The 15496-nt window shown below is 41.6% G+C and overlaps 1 protein-coding gene across 3 annotated transcripts in view; it reads right to left on the bottom strand.

Moving 5' to 3' along the window:
* Nucleotides 1–1473: 1473 nt before the first annotated feature.
* FGF12 (fibroblast growth factor 12) overlaps nt 1474–15496 on the bottom strand; it is a 457953-nt gene continuing 443930 nt past the window's right edge. For all 3 annotated transcript variants that reach the window (XM_066602030.1, XM_066602036.1, XM_066602023.1), the window contains exon 5: nt 1474–9737. In XM_066602030.1, coding sequence (XP_066458127.1) covers nt 9619–9737 — 119 coding nt within the window. In that variant the 3' untranslated portion in view covers nt 1474–9618. The remainder of the gene's footprint in view (nt 9738–15496) is intronic.

Raw genomic sequence — 15496 nt, 5'->3', positions numbered from 1 at the left:
TTTTAATACAAGCGAAACCATTGAAAGCTGTTTAAGCCCTTAGGAAAGCCTCCTGTGCGTCCTCTGGATATGTACTCTGGGCTGATATCTACAGGGTGGCCACAGTAAAGTAGCCCGGCACCACATTCTTATGAAAGCAGTCTGAATCACTTCATTTTACCTCCGCAGTATGAGAAATAAAAGCTGCGCTGTGATTGGTTGCTATGGCCAGCACAGACAGACTTTTTTGTAGACAGCTTTCCTAAGAGTGCGTTTCGTGACCCACCCTGTAGTATACAGAATGTGACTTCGAAGGGACCTTTTACATGGGACAGAATGGTCAGCAGGACGCAGCACAGATATTAATTGTTGCCGACTTTGGCGTGTTATTAACTGCGAAGTGCGTTCTGCAGAACATCTTGTGGAATTTCTAACTTTTTTTACGCAACTTTAATTGCAGAATTACATTTCCTGTATGTTAGAGATCCGCAACATGGCACAAGACGTCACAAGATGCCACAAGATGTCCTTAGGCCGCCTTCACATGGGTGATAAAATCACCCAAGATTTGTGCATCGCGAGACACACAAATCTCGTACGAATGTGAACCCCATACACAAACAAATCATGGCATGTTTTATCTTACTGCGAACTCTCGCATTGCGGTACCCATTGTGTTTAATGGGGCCGACGGCAGCATTACGCCATGTGCTAGGTGCACACGATACGAGGTTTCCCTACCAAAAACAATAGGAGAATCTCTGAGATCCTCAGCAAAATCACATGTTGGCAAGTGCAATATCGAGCCGTGATTCACAGCCCGATATCGCACTTGCCCGTGTGACACTAGTCTTAGGCTTTCACATGGCGGGGAAAATCATGTGAGATTTGCGCGTTGTGAGATGCAAAAATTTTGTACGGATATGAACCCCATTCTTTTGAATAAGGTAATACACATGAGCAATTGTTTTCAGGGGCAGTAAAAATTCACATGTCCTATCTTTGGGCGTGCCGTCGGAACGCCTCACATCATATCGCCCATTGTTTTAATGGGGCCGGCACAGCATCGCACGGCATTCACGTAAGTGCGATGCAATGTTTACCTATTGAAAACAATGGGAAACACTCCGCAATCCTTTTAGCCGCAAAACGCTACTTCCCTGAAGTGTTGCGAGGACATCGCACATTGGCAAGCACATTTTCAGTTTCCCGGCCTGATATTGCATTCTCCCGTGTGAAATTAGCCTTAATTCTGCAGCAAAAAGTTTTCCACTGCAGAACTGAATCTTGTTGTTTTGAAGTAAAGACGCCTGGATTTTAACAGGTGTGGAATTCAAGCCCCATAGGGATAACACTGTGATGCAGAAATGACCGCGAGGACACCTTCCGTCCCGTTGAAGGGTCCGAAATGTTTTCAGTGATCGGAATGGAGAGAAAACCAGAAACCAAGTTGAAATATTAGTAGAGCGCATTAACAAGACAACTTACCACTGCTCCAATAAAGAGATCTTTTTATTTAACAAGCTAAAATATATTAGAAAATGCCCTGCCCTTCTCCCCATACAACAGTCTCCATGCCCCCCATTCTATACTGAACCCCAAGTAGCAAAATAAACTGTACAGAGCAAGCAGGATGCATGCACCCCTCCAGCTATCATCATTTACATTCAAACAGGCCACAGAAATGCTGCTTCTTAAATTCATCTGCTGTACAGAAACCTGGAGGCAGATCTCTACTGACCTGCATCTAAATAAAAAAGCTAATCTGTAATGGAAGCCCTTCAGAGCTGCAATCTCTCATCATTATATACAAACTATTTTCATCCCCTGTCCATAGTACATGTCACGTGAAGATGTCACATTGGATATTTAATGAGTGATGGAAAGTGAATGCTTCCTCCTAATCAATGAGCTACCAGCCCTTTGGTAAAGTGTATGCAGGCTACAGTATATAATTGTGCTCATTTTTAAGTGTTGGGTTTCAGTGATATAGGGTTTCGATGATGTGTTGAATCACATAAACACAATAATAGTCGATATGTTGGTTGTAACCATTTAAAGGGGTTGTCCATAATTCTACAAATAAGGTTTACGTGGGGTTTCCATTTTATATGCCCTATTAGGACATGTATGGACATCATAGAGGGATCCCTGTCTATAAGCCCTAGCAGAGAGCCACTGGTCTCGGTGTTACCATGTATTACATAATTGCTTATCCATGTCATTGCTCATCCAACTTCATATTATTTGTCCTGCAGAGGCCATTGCAGCGGAAATGAATGGGAATCCAGATGGCCCGTGTGCAGATGGCCTTAGAGCGATCAACCTGGAGTGAAGTTGCTTAGCTAAAAAATGAATTTCTACACTGGATACAATTTTAATAGAACATCATAAGTAAGGCCTCTTTTACATAAGCGTCGTTTTAGAGCTCTGATAGGTGTACAAAAAAATCATGGCTATCAGAGCGCTAAATTGCCGCACCCCTTGAAATCCCTTGGCTGCCGGAACAATGAAGGGCATCTCTACGGGGATGAAGGGAATCCCTGCGATGGGGGACTCCCTTTATCCCCGTGGCGAGACATTCCTTAAATCTCCCTTTGCCGGCCGGCTCGCAAAGTCTCCCATAGGAGTCTATGGAGCCGCCGGCATTGTGCCGTCGAAAGATAGGACAAGTCCTATCTTTTAGCGGAGACAAATCTCGGCGTCAGAAAAATGTGCCTATTGACGCTCGATTTCTTAGACACGTCAAAAAATCAAACAAGAGGTTCTTTTAAATGCAATTTTTTTGACGCACCAACTCAAAATGACGTTCATGTGAAAGAGCCCTAAAGGTGCACTTAGACTCATCGAGTATCATTCCAAAAATTGTTCAGTTTAAACACGAGCCAACAACTGAACGACGAATGGGAATCGTGCGCTTCTCATTTGTCATTCATTTTAAGTCGGCATCAAAATCATTGTTGGCTCGTTGGCTTTTCATTGCGTCCAGTAGGAATGTGAAGCACTGAATGAGAAGTTCCCAGCGATGATTTGCTCATTCGCTCGGGCTAACGAGGATCGTGAGGGTCTCGTTTGGTGTGAAATGGCCTTACGTCTTTGGCTTCTGTCGGTCTTTTTTCTGGTGTATACTATTGAAAAACAGTATGTAATTACCTGTTGATGCCGGTGTTTTTACTGGTGTTTTTGGTGACGTTTAGTTGCACAAGAATTTCTTTGATATTTTTTTCTCTATAGAGAAGTCCATGGGAAAAATCCTCAGATAACGTCAGACCCAGGGCATGCTGTGGATTTGAAAAGTGCCAGGGACCCCCCCAAAAAAGCAGCAAAAGTGAGTAAAAAAACTGTCCTACAGCTGAACACAGGTTTTATGGCACAAAAAAGAACACAACACAACTGCATCAAAACGACTGACAACAGCCTGTATAGAACTGTATCCTTTGACTGTAAGCAAGTAAGTCTCCGTCTACTAACAGCATGCAGAGGTCCTGAAAGGGCGAGTAGCTGTAACCCAATGGAGCAACTGTACTCATGTGGGCTAATAGCTAGACAGTAGCATAAACAGGACAGTCAGAAGATGCCCCAAATTATTTGAGGTGCATGCCAAAAATCTGGTGCAGTTTTCAACTGAGGTTATTTCAGATGAGGTTATTTCTGCTCCATATTTGGTCCATTTTTTCCAGACCGCAATGTAAATCTATGTATCTTTTTATACTACCCTATTTTTCACTACCCTGTTTTAAAAACGTAACATGCGCTTAAGTTGTCAGTTTTTGCCTCCATATTTCAATTCAGTGATAGAATTTTCTATTGCACAGATACAGATCCGCCTTACAGACATGTTACACTATGCTATTGTGAAACTTGCCTCGTAAAAAGTACACCAAAATACGCGTCAATTTCTGTGCCAAAAAGTTCATCCAAATTCGCACCATTGGGTGTTGGTGTGGATCTACAGGGCTTAAATACAAAGCCGAAAAAAGTCACTTAGCGGAGCCACTGATATCAATGGCTTCGATCTCATGATCGTGATTCTTGCGCGATAATCCTACGTGCGAGAATGGATAGGTCCTGCTCTAGATGGGTCCGGCTTTTTATTTTTTCACATACGCAATAGCTTGAAGTTTGAACAGTTTAAAAAAAAAAAAAAGACTCTTCATTGGTTCATGCTCAAATACACTCCGTTGCGTTGAGCGTATTAGTGCATGCTCGAAAGCCACACCAAAATCCGCAGCACAATATATACTGCAGATATCGGTGCGCGTCCAGACCAAAATCTGCATTGTGTGAATGCCCCCTAAGGCCAGTCTGACACTAGCGTATTGTAACATGTCTGTAGCAGAGGTGTTAGAGATGACCTTGTATGTCATCAGTACTTAATCACTGTTTGATCCGTATTTGCCTCCATATTTGCAGTCATACCTTTTATTTTCTACAGGGTAAATATGGATCTGTATTTGTCAATTAGAAAATAATACAAAATGAATGAAAATATAGAGGCAACAATTAACAGAATTAGTGCACGCTGCGTTCTTAAAATATAGCCGTGTAAATGGATAAATAGATTTAGCTCCGTAGTATGGTTTGCCTAACTTAAGACGGTTTCAGATGGCCATATGTGCAACGATACTCATCAGTACGAAGAGTAGTTGTGCATGAACGGGGGTTTTTCTTTCTTTTGCTTGGGCTGTTCGAACTCTGTGCCATAGCACAGGAGTTTGAAGAAAAAAGATCGAGCAGGACCTATCTTCCTGCTGTTTTTTCGAACTCCGTAGCGGCGAAGGTAGTTGTACATAAGGCAATGTGAAGCCACTCTGAACCCTTTCCAATCCACTGTCTTATATCTGAAGACCTTCTGATTGAAGTCTGTACAGCTCCGATGTCGGAAGACGTCCGACAGGGTATTCTTACTATATATTACTGACCGCTCTGTTGTCGGGGGCCTCACCAGCATGTACCATACCGCAGTACTGGCTCTAGCCAGCAGATGGCGCCATTGTATAATGGCAGAAAGAGAAAGCCCCCTAGGAAACCCTGAATCCAAAATTGGATTGCAAAGGGTTTTCAGTGCTGCTTTTACCCCTTGTTCTGTGTCAAGTCCTCAGCATTTCTGCACTTGAGGGTTTACACAGACGGGCGTGTTTTAGTCCCGTTATGTGGCTGTGAAAATCACGGGATGAAATTAAACCATTGATTTCAATGGTTTCATTTTGTTTAGTACGGGCAAGAAAAGATAAGGCAGGACTTATCTTTCTACTTATCTTTCGTGCAATAGCGCGAAGTTTCAAAGGTCAGGAAAAAAAAAATCAGTTCATGCACTAAAATGCTCCATAGCGGAGAACGTAGTTGTGCATGCCGAACATAGGCAGCTGAACATAGGCATTTACACGCTCGTGAGAGCATGATGCGATCGTGCGCTGAATGGAGTGCTATCATCTGTTCTTGCAAATGTATCCATGCTGCGTACTGTGCTATTTTGCTTTGCCGGGCCGTTCACATCCTGCGAAGTTATTGAACCGGCTGAGCAGCCTAATTAGTCCCTGGTGTTTTTAACTAACACCATAAAATTTTGCAGTTACAGGCGCAATTTCATGCGGAGGAGGTGCGTTTTGCACATTCCCATAGACTTCTAATGTACCTTGGGTGAACATCAAAATAGAGCATGTCGCGTATTTTTTCACCCGACGGAAATGCACGTGCAAAAATGCTGCATGTGAAGAAACCCATTGAAATCAATGGGTTCTATTGTCAGCGGTTTGTGAAAACGAAAACACAATCAAAAAAAATGTCCTGCCTCATCTTTTTGGCATGTAGTTTTTCTACGTGCGAGAAACATAGGGTAAGTCCTATTTTTCTCCCGTGTAGTTATAACGTGTGAGAAGCCCGATAGTGAAGATGAAACCGTTGAAATCAACGGTCATATTTTGTCCTGTTATGCGATTTTGATTATCATGGCCGCATAACGAGACTAAATCATGCCCATGTGAAGAAGCCCTTGTAAAGTAAAAATGTGGATAAAGTCAATCAAATCAATGTGATTTACTCAGAATTTGCAGGCCTTTTTTCAAGGTTTTCTTCAGTGCCATTTTCTTTCATTTTTCAGTGTATGTAGCACATTTCAGATTTCAGTATTGGCTTATTTGCATTGTGGAATCCAGAATGGGCACCCTATAGGCATGATATTTAAAATCGCATTTCCCTGTCCATGAGCTGAAATCAATAGTGATTTTCCGCTCGCGAAAGGGAAAATCACAGCATGTTCTAATGTAGCGCGGATTTCACACAGATAGCTTCCATTGAAGCCATCCGATCCGCGGCCCTTCCACAATGACATTGCGGAAAGGTCATGGATTCCGCGTCATCACCTAGTGACGGCGCGGCATTATCTGTACTACGCATGTGTACCGGCCGGCACATCTGCATACAGATAAAGAAGACGGGTACGCGTGGGTCACCGGCCGGGTACAGGGGCAGATTTCGTTTTCATTAGCAGTACTATTAAGGGGTGAGAAAAGATAGGACTTGCCCTATCTTTCCCACATGTAGTATGAGGTAGGATCAGGCAGGACCTATCTTCCTGCAGTTTTTTTTGAAACTCCTGCTCTATGGCGCAGACTTTGAACGTCTGAAGAAAAAAATTCCCGTTCGTGCACAACTAGGCTCCGTAGTGGCGCATACAGTCGTGTGAAGCCGCCCTAAAACCCGCATTAAAAAACACCATCAATTTTTGAACTGGTATACACACATACTGGTTTTAGGTGGATATTTTTGCTTATTCATACATAATTAACAAACAACCTTTTCTGACATTTTTCATGTCCTATGGAAAAAAATAAGAAAAAATGTCAAGGAAAATAATAGGTCAAACCTAAAGCCTACAGCAACTGCAAAAAACCTACTGACCCAAAAGATACATGAATAGCTAACTTCGGGCAACAGTGTCTTGCATTAAAACATAGCAAAAAAGAGGAAGAATGCAATGAAACATGTTACAGCTTTTCAAATTTCCCCCTACAGTTTCTTTATTGCAAGGCCTCTGGAACACTACCACATTGATGGCGGCTTCCCATGAGCTCATATGCAAGACGCACATGATAGTGCAGCGTTTTTGCGGCGTGAATGTCTCGCTATCACCTGCATATTTTATTGTACTTCTCACACTGACCATTCACATGGGCATGGGACACGGCCACTCCATAAGCTACAAGACTACTGAGCCTAATTAGTCACCGGTATGTTCTTTTCCCTGAGAAATTGTGCAGCGTAATCGGTGTGCATTTTCGAACCCCCATAGACTCCTATGGGCCTTTGGTGTGCAAATGCGAACTAAAATAGAGCATGCTGCGAAAATTAGAATTATGATAACAATGGGTTATATTCTCTGCGCATTATGTGCACAGATTTTGTGCACACAAATACACCTGTGTGAAACCGCTCTATGGCCTGTGCGCTGTCCCATTAATTAATGGGTAGCACATAGCTGCGTTATAGCCTGTGCAAGGCTCTCGGGTGCAGCTTGCACAGATGGGACATGTGCCCCTGGCCTAATGATCGAAGGGTTGAGAAAGACAACTACTGCTCAGATCATTACAGTTGTCACTACCCTTCTTCTATAATGGGGGAGGTATATTGCCCCTCACGCCGTCAACAAACATACTTTTGCTAGAAGTGTTGTAACGCCAGAGAATATTCTTCAAAACATTTACATGGGATTACGAGACCCGATAAGAAAAGTGTGAAAAGGACATGAGTTAAAATAATAATGCCAAAGTAATGTTTTTGTAATGGGTTCAGCGTCCATCTACTTCTATATAGGGCAGAGAAGGAATATGAAGTGATGGTATTGTGACACAGCACCCTCCTGCATGCATGTAGGAACTGAATATGCTAAATGCCTCCCCTTCAAATATTTTTGAATATCGAAATGAATATAAAACGGAACCTTCCATCAGCTATAAGCACCACATACGGCCCGGGGAGCCTCTTTTCATACTCACCTGCTCCCCTGTTCCTGTAGTGTCCCTCCGTGAAATCAGTGGGGACACAGTAAGCTTGATTCTCTCAGAGTGCCATGCATGCGCATTCCCATTCATTTCTATGTAAGTACCATATTTTAGCTATAGGTTAATAGAGAAATATGAAACACAAAAAAATCTACTTTTTTGTGGTGTTTTTCTCACTTTTGACACTTTTTTGGGGGGGCTCCATGGCTTTTTTTATTCCCAAAACATAGCAAACTCAAAGTTTGGTATTTGTTTCAAAAGTTCTCCCATAGACTTCTCTGAAGAAAAAAAAACACCTGAAAAACACATATCTGTATAAAAAAACATTAAAAAAATGCTTGTAAAAAATGGGAATGCTCTGTTATGGGAGGGGGAAAGGCGAATCCCCTGGCCGAATGGATCCATCTTATGACAGACCGAAATGAACAGCGCCAAACGGACCTCTTGACTATAATGGTGTCCGTTTGATCTCTGTTCAGCTGTCCGGCCCTTTACCAAATGAAAAAAACTTTCATGTAGGACTTTTTCTTTCGACATTTTGAGCCAGATTTACAATGACGATGTGAAATAAGACACAAAAAACAGTGTAAGAACCTTAAGCAGAAGACCAAGCGGTTTATGATACAATAGACTCTGCGGATGTCATGGTACACCTTGAAGGGCTTTTCCGAGTAGTTTTTTTTTTTACTGTTAAAAGTCCCTTCTTCATGCAGTAAAATAACTAACCAGCATATGCTGACCTCTCACCACTGCATCCTGTGCCGCCGCTACCAGGTCTACCCTCTGACGTCACGTTTACAGGCTGCAGCCCCGTCTGTTTACGGGATGTCACGGGCTCTGCAACCAATGACTGAGCTTAGCGATTGACTGCTGAGCTCTGTCATTGGCTGTGACATCCCGTAAACAGACGGGACTGCAGCCTGTAAACAAACAGCATAGCGGAGAAAGAAGTAGCAGTAAGCAGGGAGAGGGGAGTATATGCTGGATAGTTATTTTACTACATGGAGAAGGGACCTTTAACAGAAAAAAACTACTTGGAAAAAGTCCAGATCACTCAACACTACGTGGCACTGGGTGAGTAATGCTGTAAAAGTTGGGAGATGTACCTAAAAATTCAACTTCAAGGATGACTTTAAGGAAAATTCACCTTTAGTTTCTTCACATATGGATCAACTATAATATTTTCTAGCCTGCATACCCTAAAACTGCAGTGATCTGTAATGCAAGGTTCTATAAATTGACAAACTAAATAAAAGGAACATGTCATTAGAGTGAACCTCACTTTTGCTACGTGGCTTCTGTTTTCTCTTTTTTTAAGGTTTATTTATCCAGAACTTTTGTTTTCTTTTAAAGGTAACATCTTTATTGTATATTTTTATGCAGAGATGGGAACTTATTTGATCACACAGCAAACTTCGCAGAAAATATGAATGGAGTCCAGATTCAAGGAGTTTTCTTCAGATTTTTTTTCTGGTTGGTTTAAAACATTGCACAGGCAATTCAATTTCCATTTCTTTGTTCTATCCAAAGAAGAAAACTTGACTTCAAAAAAGTAGTCATCGGAACATTTTGTGTCAGTTTATATGTATCCTTTCTGACTTTCCAGAGGGTTCACTCTCAGGACAGGGCAGTATTTTGGCTATGTTGATTCTTGATTAACAACTTTTCCACCATTCATGGTTGGTGTCCCTGAACTTTTTCTTGAACGTCCTTGCTTCTCTCCAATTTCATGCAGTGATGGCTCTCTGTACATGCACACTGTAAAACAAATGAACACAATTAGTTTTTGTAGAGTAAAGGGTCAAACTTCATTGGTCTCATTAGCATTTCTTCGTATTTTTTTTATTACATAATGAATCAAAGAACTTGAAGATTCATTGTGTAATCTTACTTTGTATGTACTTTGTAATATCTGGAATATTTGTATATACTGTGTCATATCTTATATATAATATCTATCTCATATCTCTCTATCTCACATCTATCTATCTATCATCTATCTATCTATCTATCTATCTATCTATCTCACATCTATCTATCTATCTCTCATCTATCTATCTATATATCTATCTATCTATCTATCTATCTATCTATCTATCTCTCCTCATCTATCTATCTATCTATCTATCTATCTCACATCTATCTATCTATCTCTCATCTATCTATCTATCTATCTCATATCTATCTATCTATCTATCTATCTATCTCTCCTCATCTATCTATCTATCTATCTATCTATCTATCTATCTATCTATCTATCTCACATCTATCTATCTATCTATCTCACATCTATCTATCTATCTATCTCATATCTATCCATCTATCTATCTATCTATCTCTATCAATCAATCAATCAATCATCTGTTTATCATATATCTATCCGACATTTATCTATCCGACATCTATCTATCCGACATTTATCTATCTGACATTTATCAACCCGACATTTATCAACCCAACATTTATCAACCTGGCATTTATCAACCCGGCATTTATCTATCCGACATTTATCAACCCGACATTTATCAATCCGACATTTATCAATCCGACATTTATCTATCTGACATTTATCAACCCGGCATTTATCAATCAGACATTTATCTATCCGACATTTATCCATCCGACATTTATCAACCCGGCATTTATCAATCAGACATTTATCTATCCGACATTTATCCATCCGACATTTATCAACAAGACATTTATCAACCCGACATTTATCAATCCGACATTTATCTATCTGACATTTATCAACCCGGCATTTATCAATCCGACATTTATCAACCCGACATTTATCAACCCGACATTTATCAATCCGACATTTATCTATCTGACATTTATCAACCCGGCATTTATCAATCCGACATTTATCCATCCGACATTTATCCATCCGACATGTATCTATCCGACATTTATCTATCCCAATCTATCTGTCCGACATCTATCCGACATCTATCTATCCAATGTTTATCTATCTGACATTTATCTATCTGACATTTATCTATCTGACATCTGTCCATCTAACATCTATCTATCTCATATCTGTTGTGTCCTAACCGGACGTGCAGCGAAAACAAACAAAAGAATAAGCACAACTGTGTGTAACACAACCAATATGGTTGATGTCATTCACTGAATGGCTGTGATTGGCTGCCGGCACTCAATTAGCTAATTACAGCGCTCGCTTTGCTGGAGGTGGGGTATTCAAAGCCCTGTCACCAGCAGAAGCTCCTCTGTGAGACGAGGAGGATGCAGCTTACTGCAGCGCCACCGAAGACCATCGGAAGCCACCCCCCCCCCGAATATAAGACACTGTGCCCTATTTGAGGCAAAAAATAATATAAGACAGTGTCTTATTTTCAGAGAAACACTGTAAGCACGACTGTGCAACGTAAATACAAGAAAACCTTTCCCTGAAAACCCCTACCCCAGGAGAGAGCCCTGCCTAATCGGCAGGCAGGGTGCTCTGGAAAGTTCAGGCCCACACTCGTGCCTAGGCCACTAACAAATCCCTACTACGGAGCCCATAACAAACCAGGAACAGTACACGGTAACAAACTGCGGTACTTAGCCGATGCAGTAGTCTGTAGCAAAGGAATGGAGCTCCAGAGAATGGCAGTGATCCTCACAAGCAATCCTGGAGCAAACTGAAATTGACCAGCACTAAGGTCAATACTAGAACATATCTAGAACAATCTATCTCATATCTATCTATCTATCCATATCTATCTATCTATCTATCTATCTATCTATCCATATCTATCTATCTATCTATCTATCCATATCTATCTATCTATCTATCTATCTATCTATCTATCTATCTATCTATCTATCTATCTATCTATCTATCTTTCTATCTAATGTACCAACTGGAAAAAAGTTCACTATTCAGAAAGTTTTTGGATTGTCATGTGATACTGGTATAATACAGCTAGAGTAGTTTTGTCTAGAGAGCAGATTTGATGTGTTGAAAGATAAGCAAGGGCTCTAATGACAGGAATTTTGTACAGGATTGACAATGATACACAAGTGTTCACCATCCAAATTTCCGTAATAAACCAAATACATTGGTATTAGATAATGTAGCATGTATAATAACAGTGTTATCACTGGCTTAAAAGTATTAGTATTTTTCTGTAGTAGCAAAAATAAAAAGAGATCCCTCCCCAGAAAAACTGCAGTCAAAAATTGTGAACGTAGACTAGCATTCAAGAAGCCTTTTATGTCCAAGAAGAAAGCACACAGATCCCCACACATTCCAGATGGCTGCAAATGTATCCATAGTAGTACTCCTAGCAATCTCATGTTATGAAATACATATAAAATACCTTATGTATTATACTATTATAATTCACTAGAAAAAGTAGGCAGATATATCGTTACGCTGTATTAGACACTTTGAGGACGGTTTCAGACGGCCATAGACGTAATTACTCTCGCCAGTATGGAGCGTAGTTGCGCCTGAGCGAGGGAAATTTGTTCCCCTTTGCCGGACGTTCAAACTCCACGCCAGAGCGCAGGAGTATGACAAAAAACATGGGAAGGTAGGTCCTGCAGATCCTATCTTTACTGCACATAGTTAATGCAGATCCTACCTTTACTGCACATAATTAATGCAGATCCTACCTTTACTGCACATAGTTAATGCAGATCCTACCTTTACTGCACATAGTTAATGCAGATCCTACCTTTACTGCACATAGTTAATGCAGATCCTATCTTTACTGCACATAGTTAATGCAGATCTTAACTTTTCTCACCCATACAATTAACAGTCGAGAATCCCGATAATAAAAACGAAAGAACTGAAATCAGTGGTTTCATTTTGTCCCATTATGCAGCCATGATTATCACCGCCTCAAAAAGAGAAAACCACATTTGTCTAAAAATGCCCTAAGGGCAGATTCAGGGCTTCTTCACATGAATATGTTTAGTCCCGTTATGCAGGCATGATAATCACGGCCGTATAGCGGGAGAAATGAATCTACTGATTGCAATTGATTTCAGTGGTTTCGTTTTCACCATTGGGATTCTGACCGTTAATTGTACGAGTGAGAAAAGATAGGACTTACCACATCTTTCCCGCATTTAGTATTAACTACTGGCGGGAAGGATAGAGCAGGATTTATCTTCCCGGTAATTTTTTTCAACACCTGTGCTATGGTGCAGAGTTTGAACCGCCAGCGAGGGGAACATGCGCAACTACACTATGTACTGTTAAGCATAGTTGCACATATGGCTGTGTGAAACCGCCCTCACACAACGTGTATCTGTTGTGGCTTTCTGCAGTGGGAAATCCTCAGCAAATGGGCAGAAAAAGCCCAGTGACCAAATCCACATCTAAATGGTGCAAAGTTGGACATTTTTTTTTCTTAGCAGATCTGCTGCGGATTTTAACCACTCGATATCAAGGGTTGAAATCTGCAGCATGAAAACAGGTATGCTACAGATTTAGATTTTTGCAGGGGATATTAGGAAGCTCCTCCACATGATCTGTAAATGTTGCAGAATTTCTGTAGCAAAATCCTGCTGTAGAAATACTGCAGCATTTTCAGCATGTCTGAAGACGGCCTTAAGTCGGGCCCACACGAGCGTATCTAGCAGTGTGCTGCCCACGTAACACACACACATGGTACGCAGCAAGTACGCAATTAAATTTCTTGCCGACAATCGCCATATACTATCTTGGCGTGTTTGCGGGCGTAATATATACCAATATAGAACATGCTGCGACTTTTCGTGTGAACAGAAACATGGCCGCCTATAAGAGATTGCTACAGCGCAAAACCCATGCAAGGAATATGCTATCCCAACACACTTGTGTGACACCGATCTCATATTTATATCACATCAATTAACAACTGAATAGAATGTACCTCAAAAATAGGTAGTAACTAGTAATTATTAGGAAATTATAGTAGCAGTGTTTCTGGTGGCGCAATGCACCACACAGCTTTGCTAAATGTGTGTCACACACACCACATACAGCTCTGCTACATGTGTGTCACACACAGCCCGCACAGCTCTGCAAACATGCATGTGTGACACACCACACACAGCTCTGCTACGTGCTTGTCACACACAGCACACACAGCTCTGCTACATGCGTGTCACACACACACCACATACAGCTCTGCTATATGTGCGTCAAACCACATCACACACAGCTCTACTACATGCGCAAGTGACACACACACTAGACCACACACAGCTCTGCTACATGCACATCACACACAACACACAGAGCTCTACTACTTTCGTGTCCCACACACCACACATAACTGTACTACATGTGCATCAAACACACCACACACAGCTCTGATACATTCGTGTGTCACACACCACACAGTTCTGCTATATGCATGTCACACACAGTTGTACTACATGCGCATCACACATAGCACACACAGCTCTGCTACATGTGTGTGTGTGAGACACACACCACACACAGCTCTGCTACATGCACGTATCACAGAGAGCACACACAGCTCAGCTACATGCGTATCATGCACACCACACCACACACAGCTCTGGTATATACATTTGTCATCTCCCTCTGCTGCTTCAGGATCTGTGATGAGGTCGCCATCATGTGATCAGGGCCGGAGCTAAGAGCCGGTAACTAATTACATGACGATGACATCACCACAGGTGTTATCAGCACATGGCTACTGTCAGGCTCTGCATCTTTTATGCTTTAGGACCTGCGATGACATCACCGTGATCAGAGACGGAACATGTAACACACAGTCACACAGGGACGACAAGTGATTGTTCGCACTTTGACTAGACACTCGTTATCTAATGCTCTATGCATGTTTTCTTTGCTTCAGCCATTTTGCATATTTCCTTCAGACCAGCAGCTGTAAATCCAGTCCCAAGTTGCCTTCTCGGCCTAGAAACATCTCTCTGTACATAAGGCCCATGACTACGGCTCCCCCCTCTTTACATTCTTAAGGACAATCAAACCACTACAGAAAAAGTTTCTAAGGCATACAAACAGCTGAGCAAAAAGAGAGGTATAGAGACCATCTGCCAGGCGTGCTGCACCAGCTGATGCCACACAATAATCCAGCGTACTCCAAACAATCTCAAATTATATATTCTTCATATGATGACCATTGTCACTTTCCATCAAATACACTAAGCAAATTATAGCCATGGAGCAATACATCAAATGCAGAAAATAGAGAGAAGGTGCTCAGGACCATAGTCACAGATATTAATGTGTTGCGAGAAACTAAGGGGTCCAATCAGATGCAGAGGGGAGAACTGACTAGAGCTACTCAACCTCTGAAGATTCCCAAGTACTTCAGTCAAAAGATATAGGTGCTGCATGGAGCCAAACCTCCACTTGGAAAATCGCTTAATGTGGCAGAGACATACAGAATGTGTTGAGGTGGCATTCTGTATGTCTATACCACATTGAAAAATCTGCCAAGTGAAGGCTTGGCACCATGTGGCATCTATGTCTGTCAGATGACGTACTTCGGAAACTCCAGGTGAGTGGAGCATTT

This window comes from Eleutherodactylus coqui, chromosome 1, assembly GCF_035609145.1.
Source record: "Eleutherodactylus coqui strain aEleCoq1 chromosome 1, aEleCoq1.hap1, whole genome shotgun sequence".
Lineage (NCBI taxonomy): Eukaryota > Metazoa > Chordata > Amphibia > Anura > Eleutherodactylidae > Eleutherodactylus > Eleutherodactylus coqui.
The sequence above is the reverse complement of the archived record's forward strand: the minus strand, read 5'-3'. Positions and strand labels throughout refer to the sequence as shown.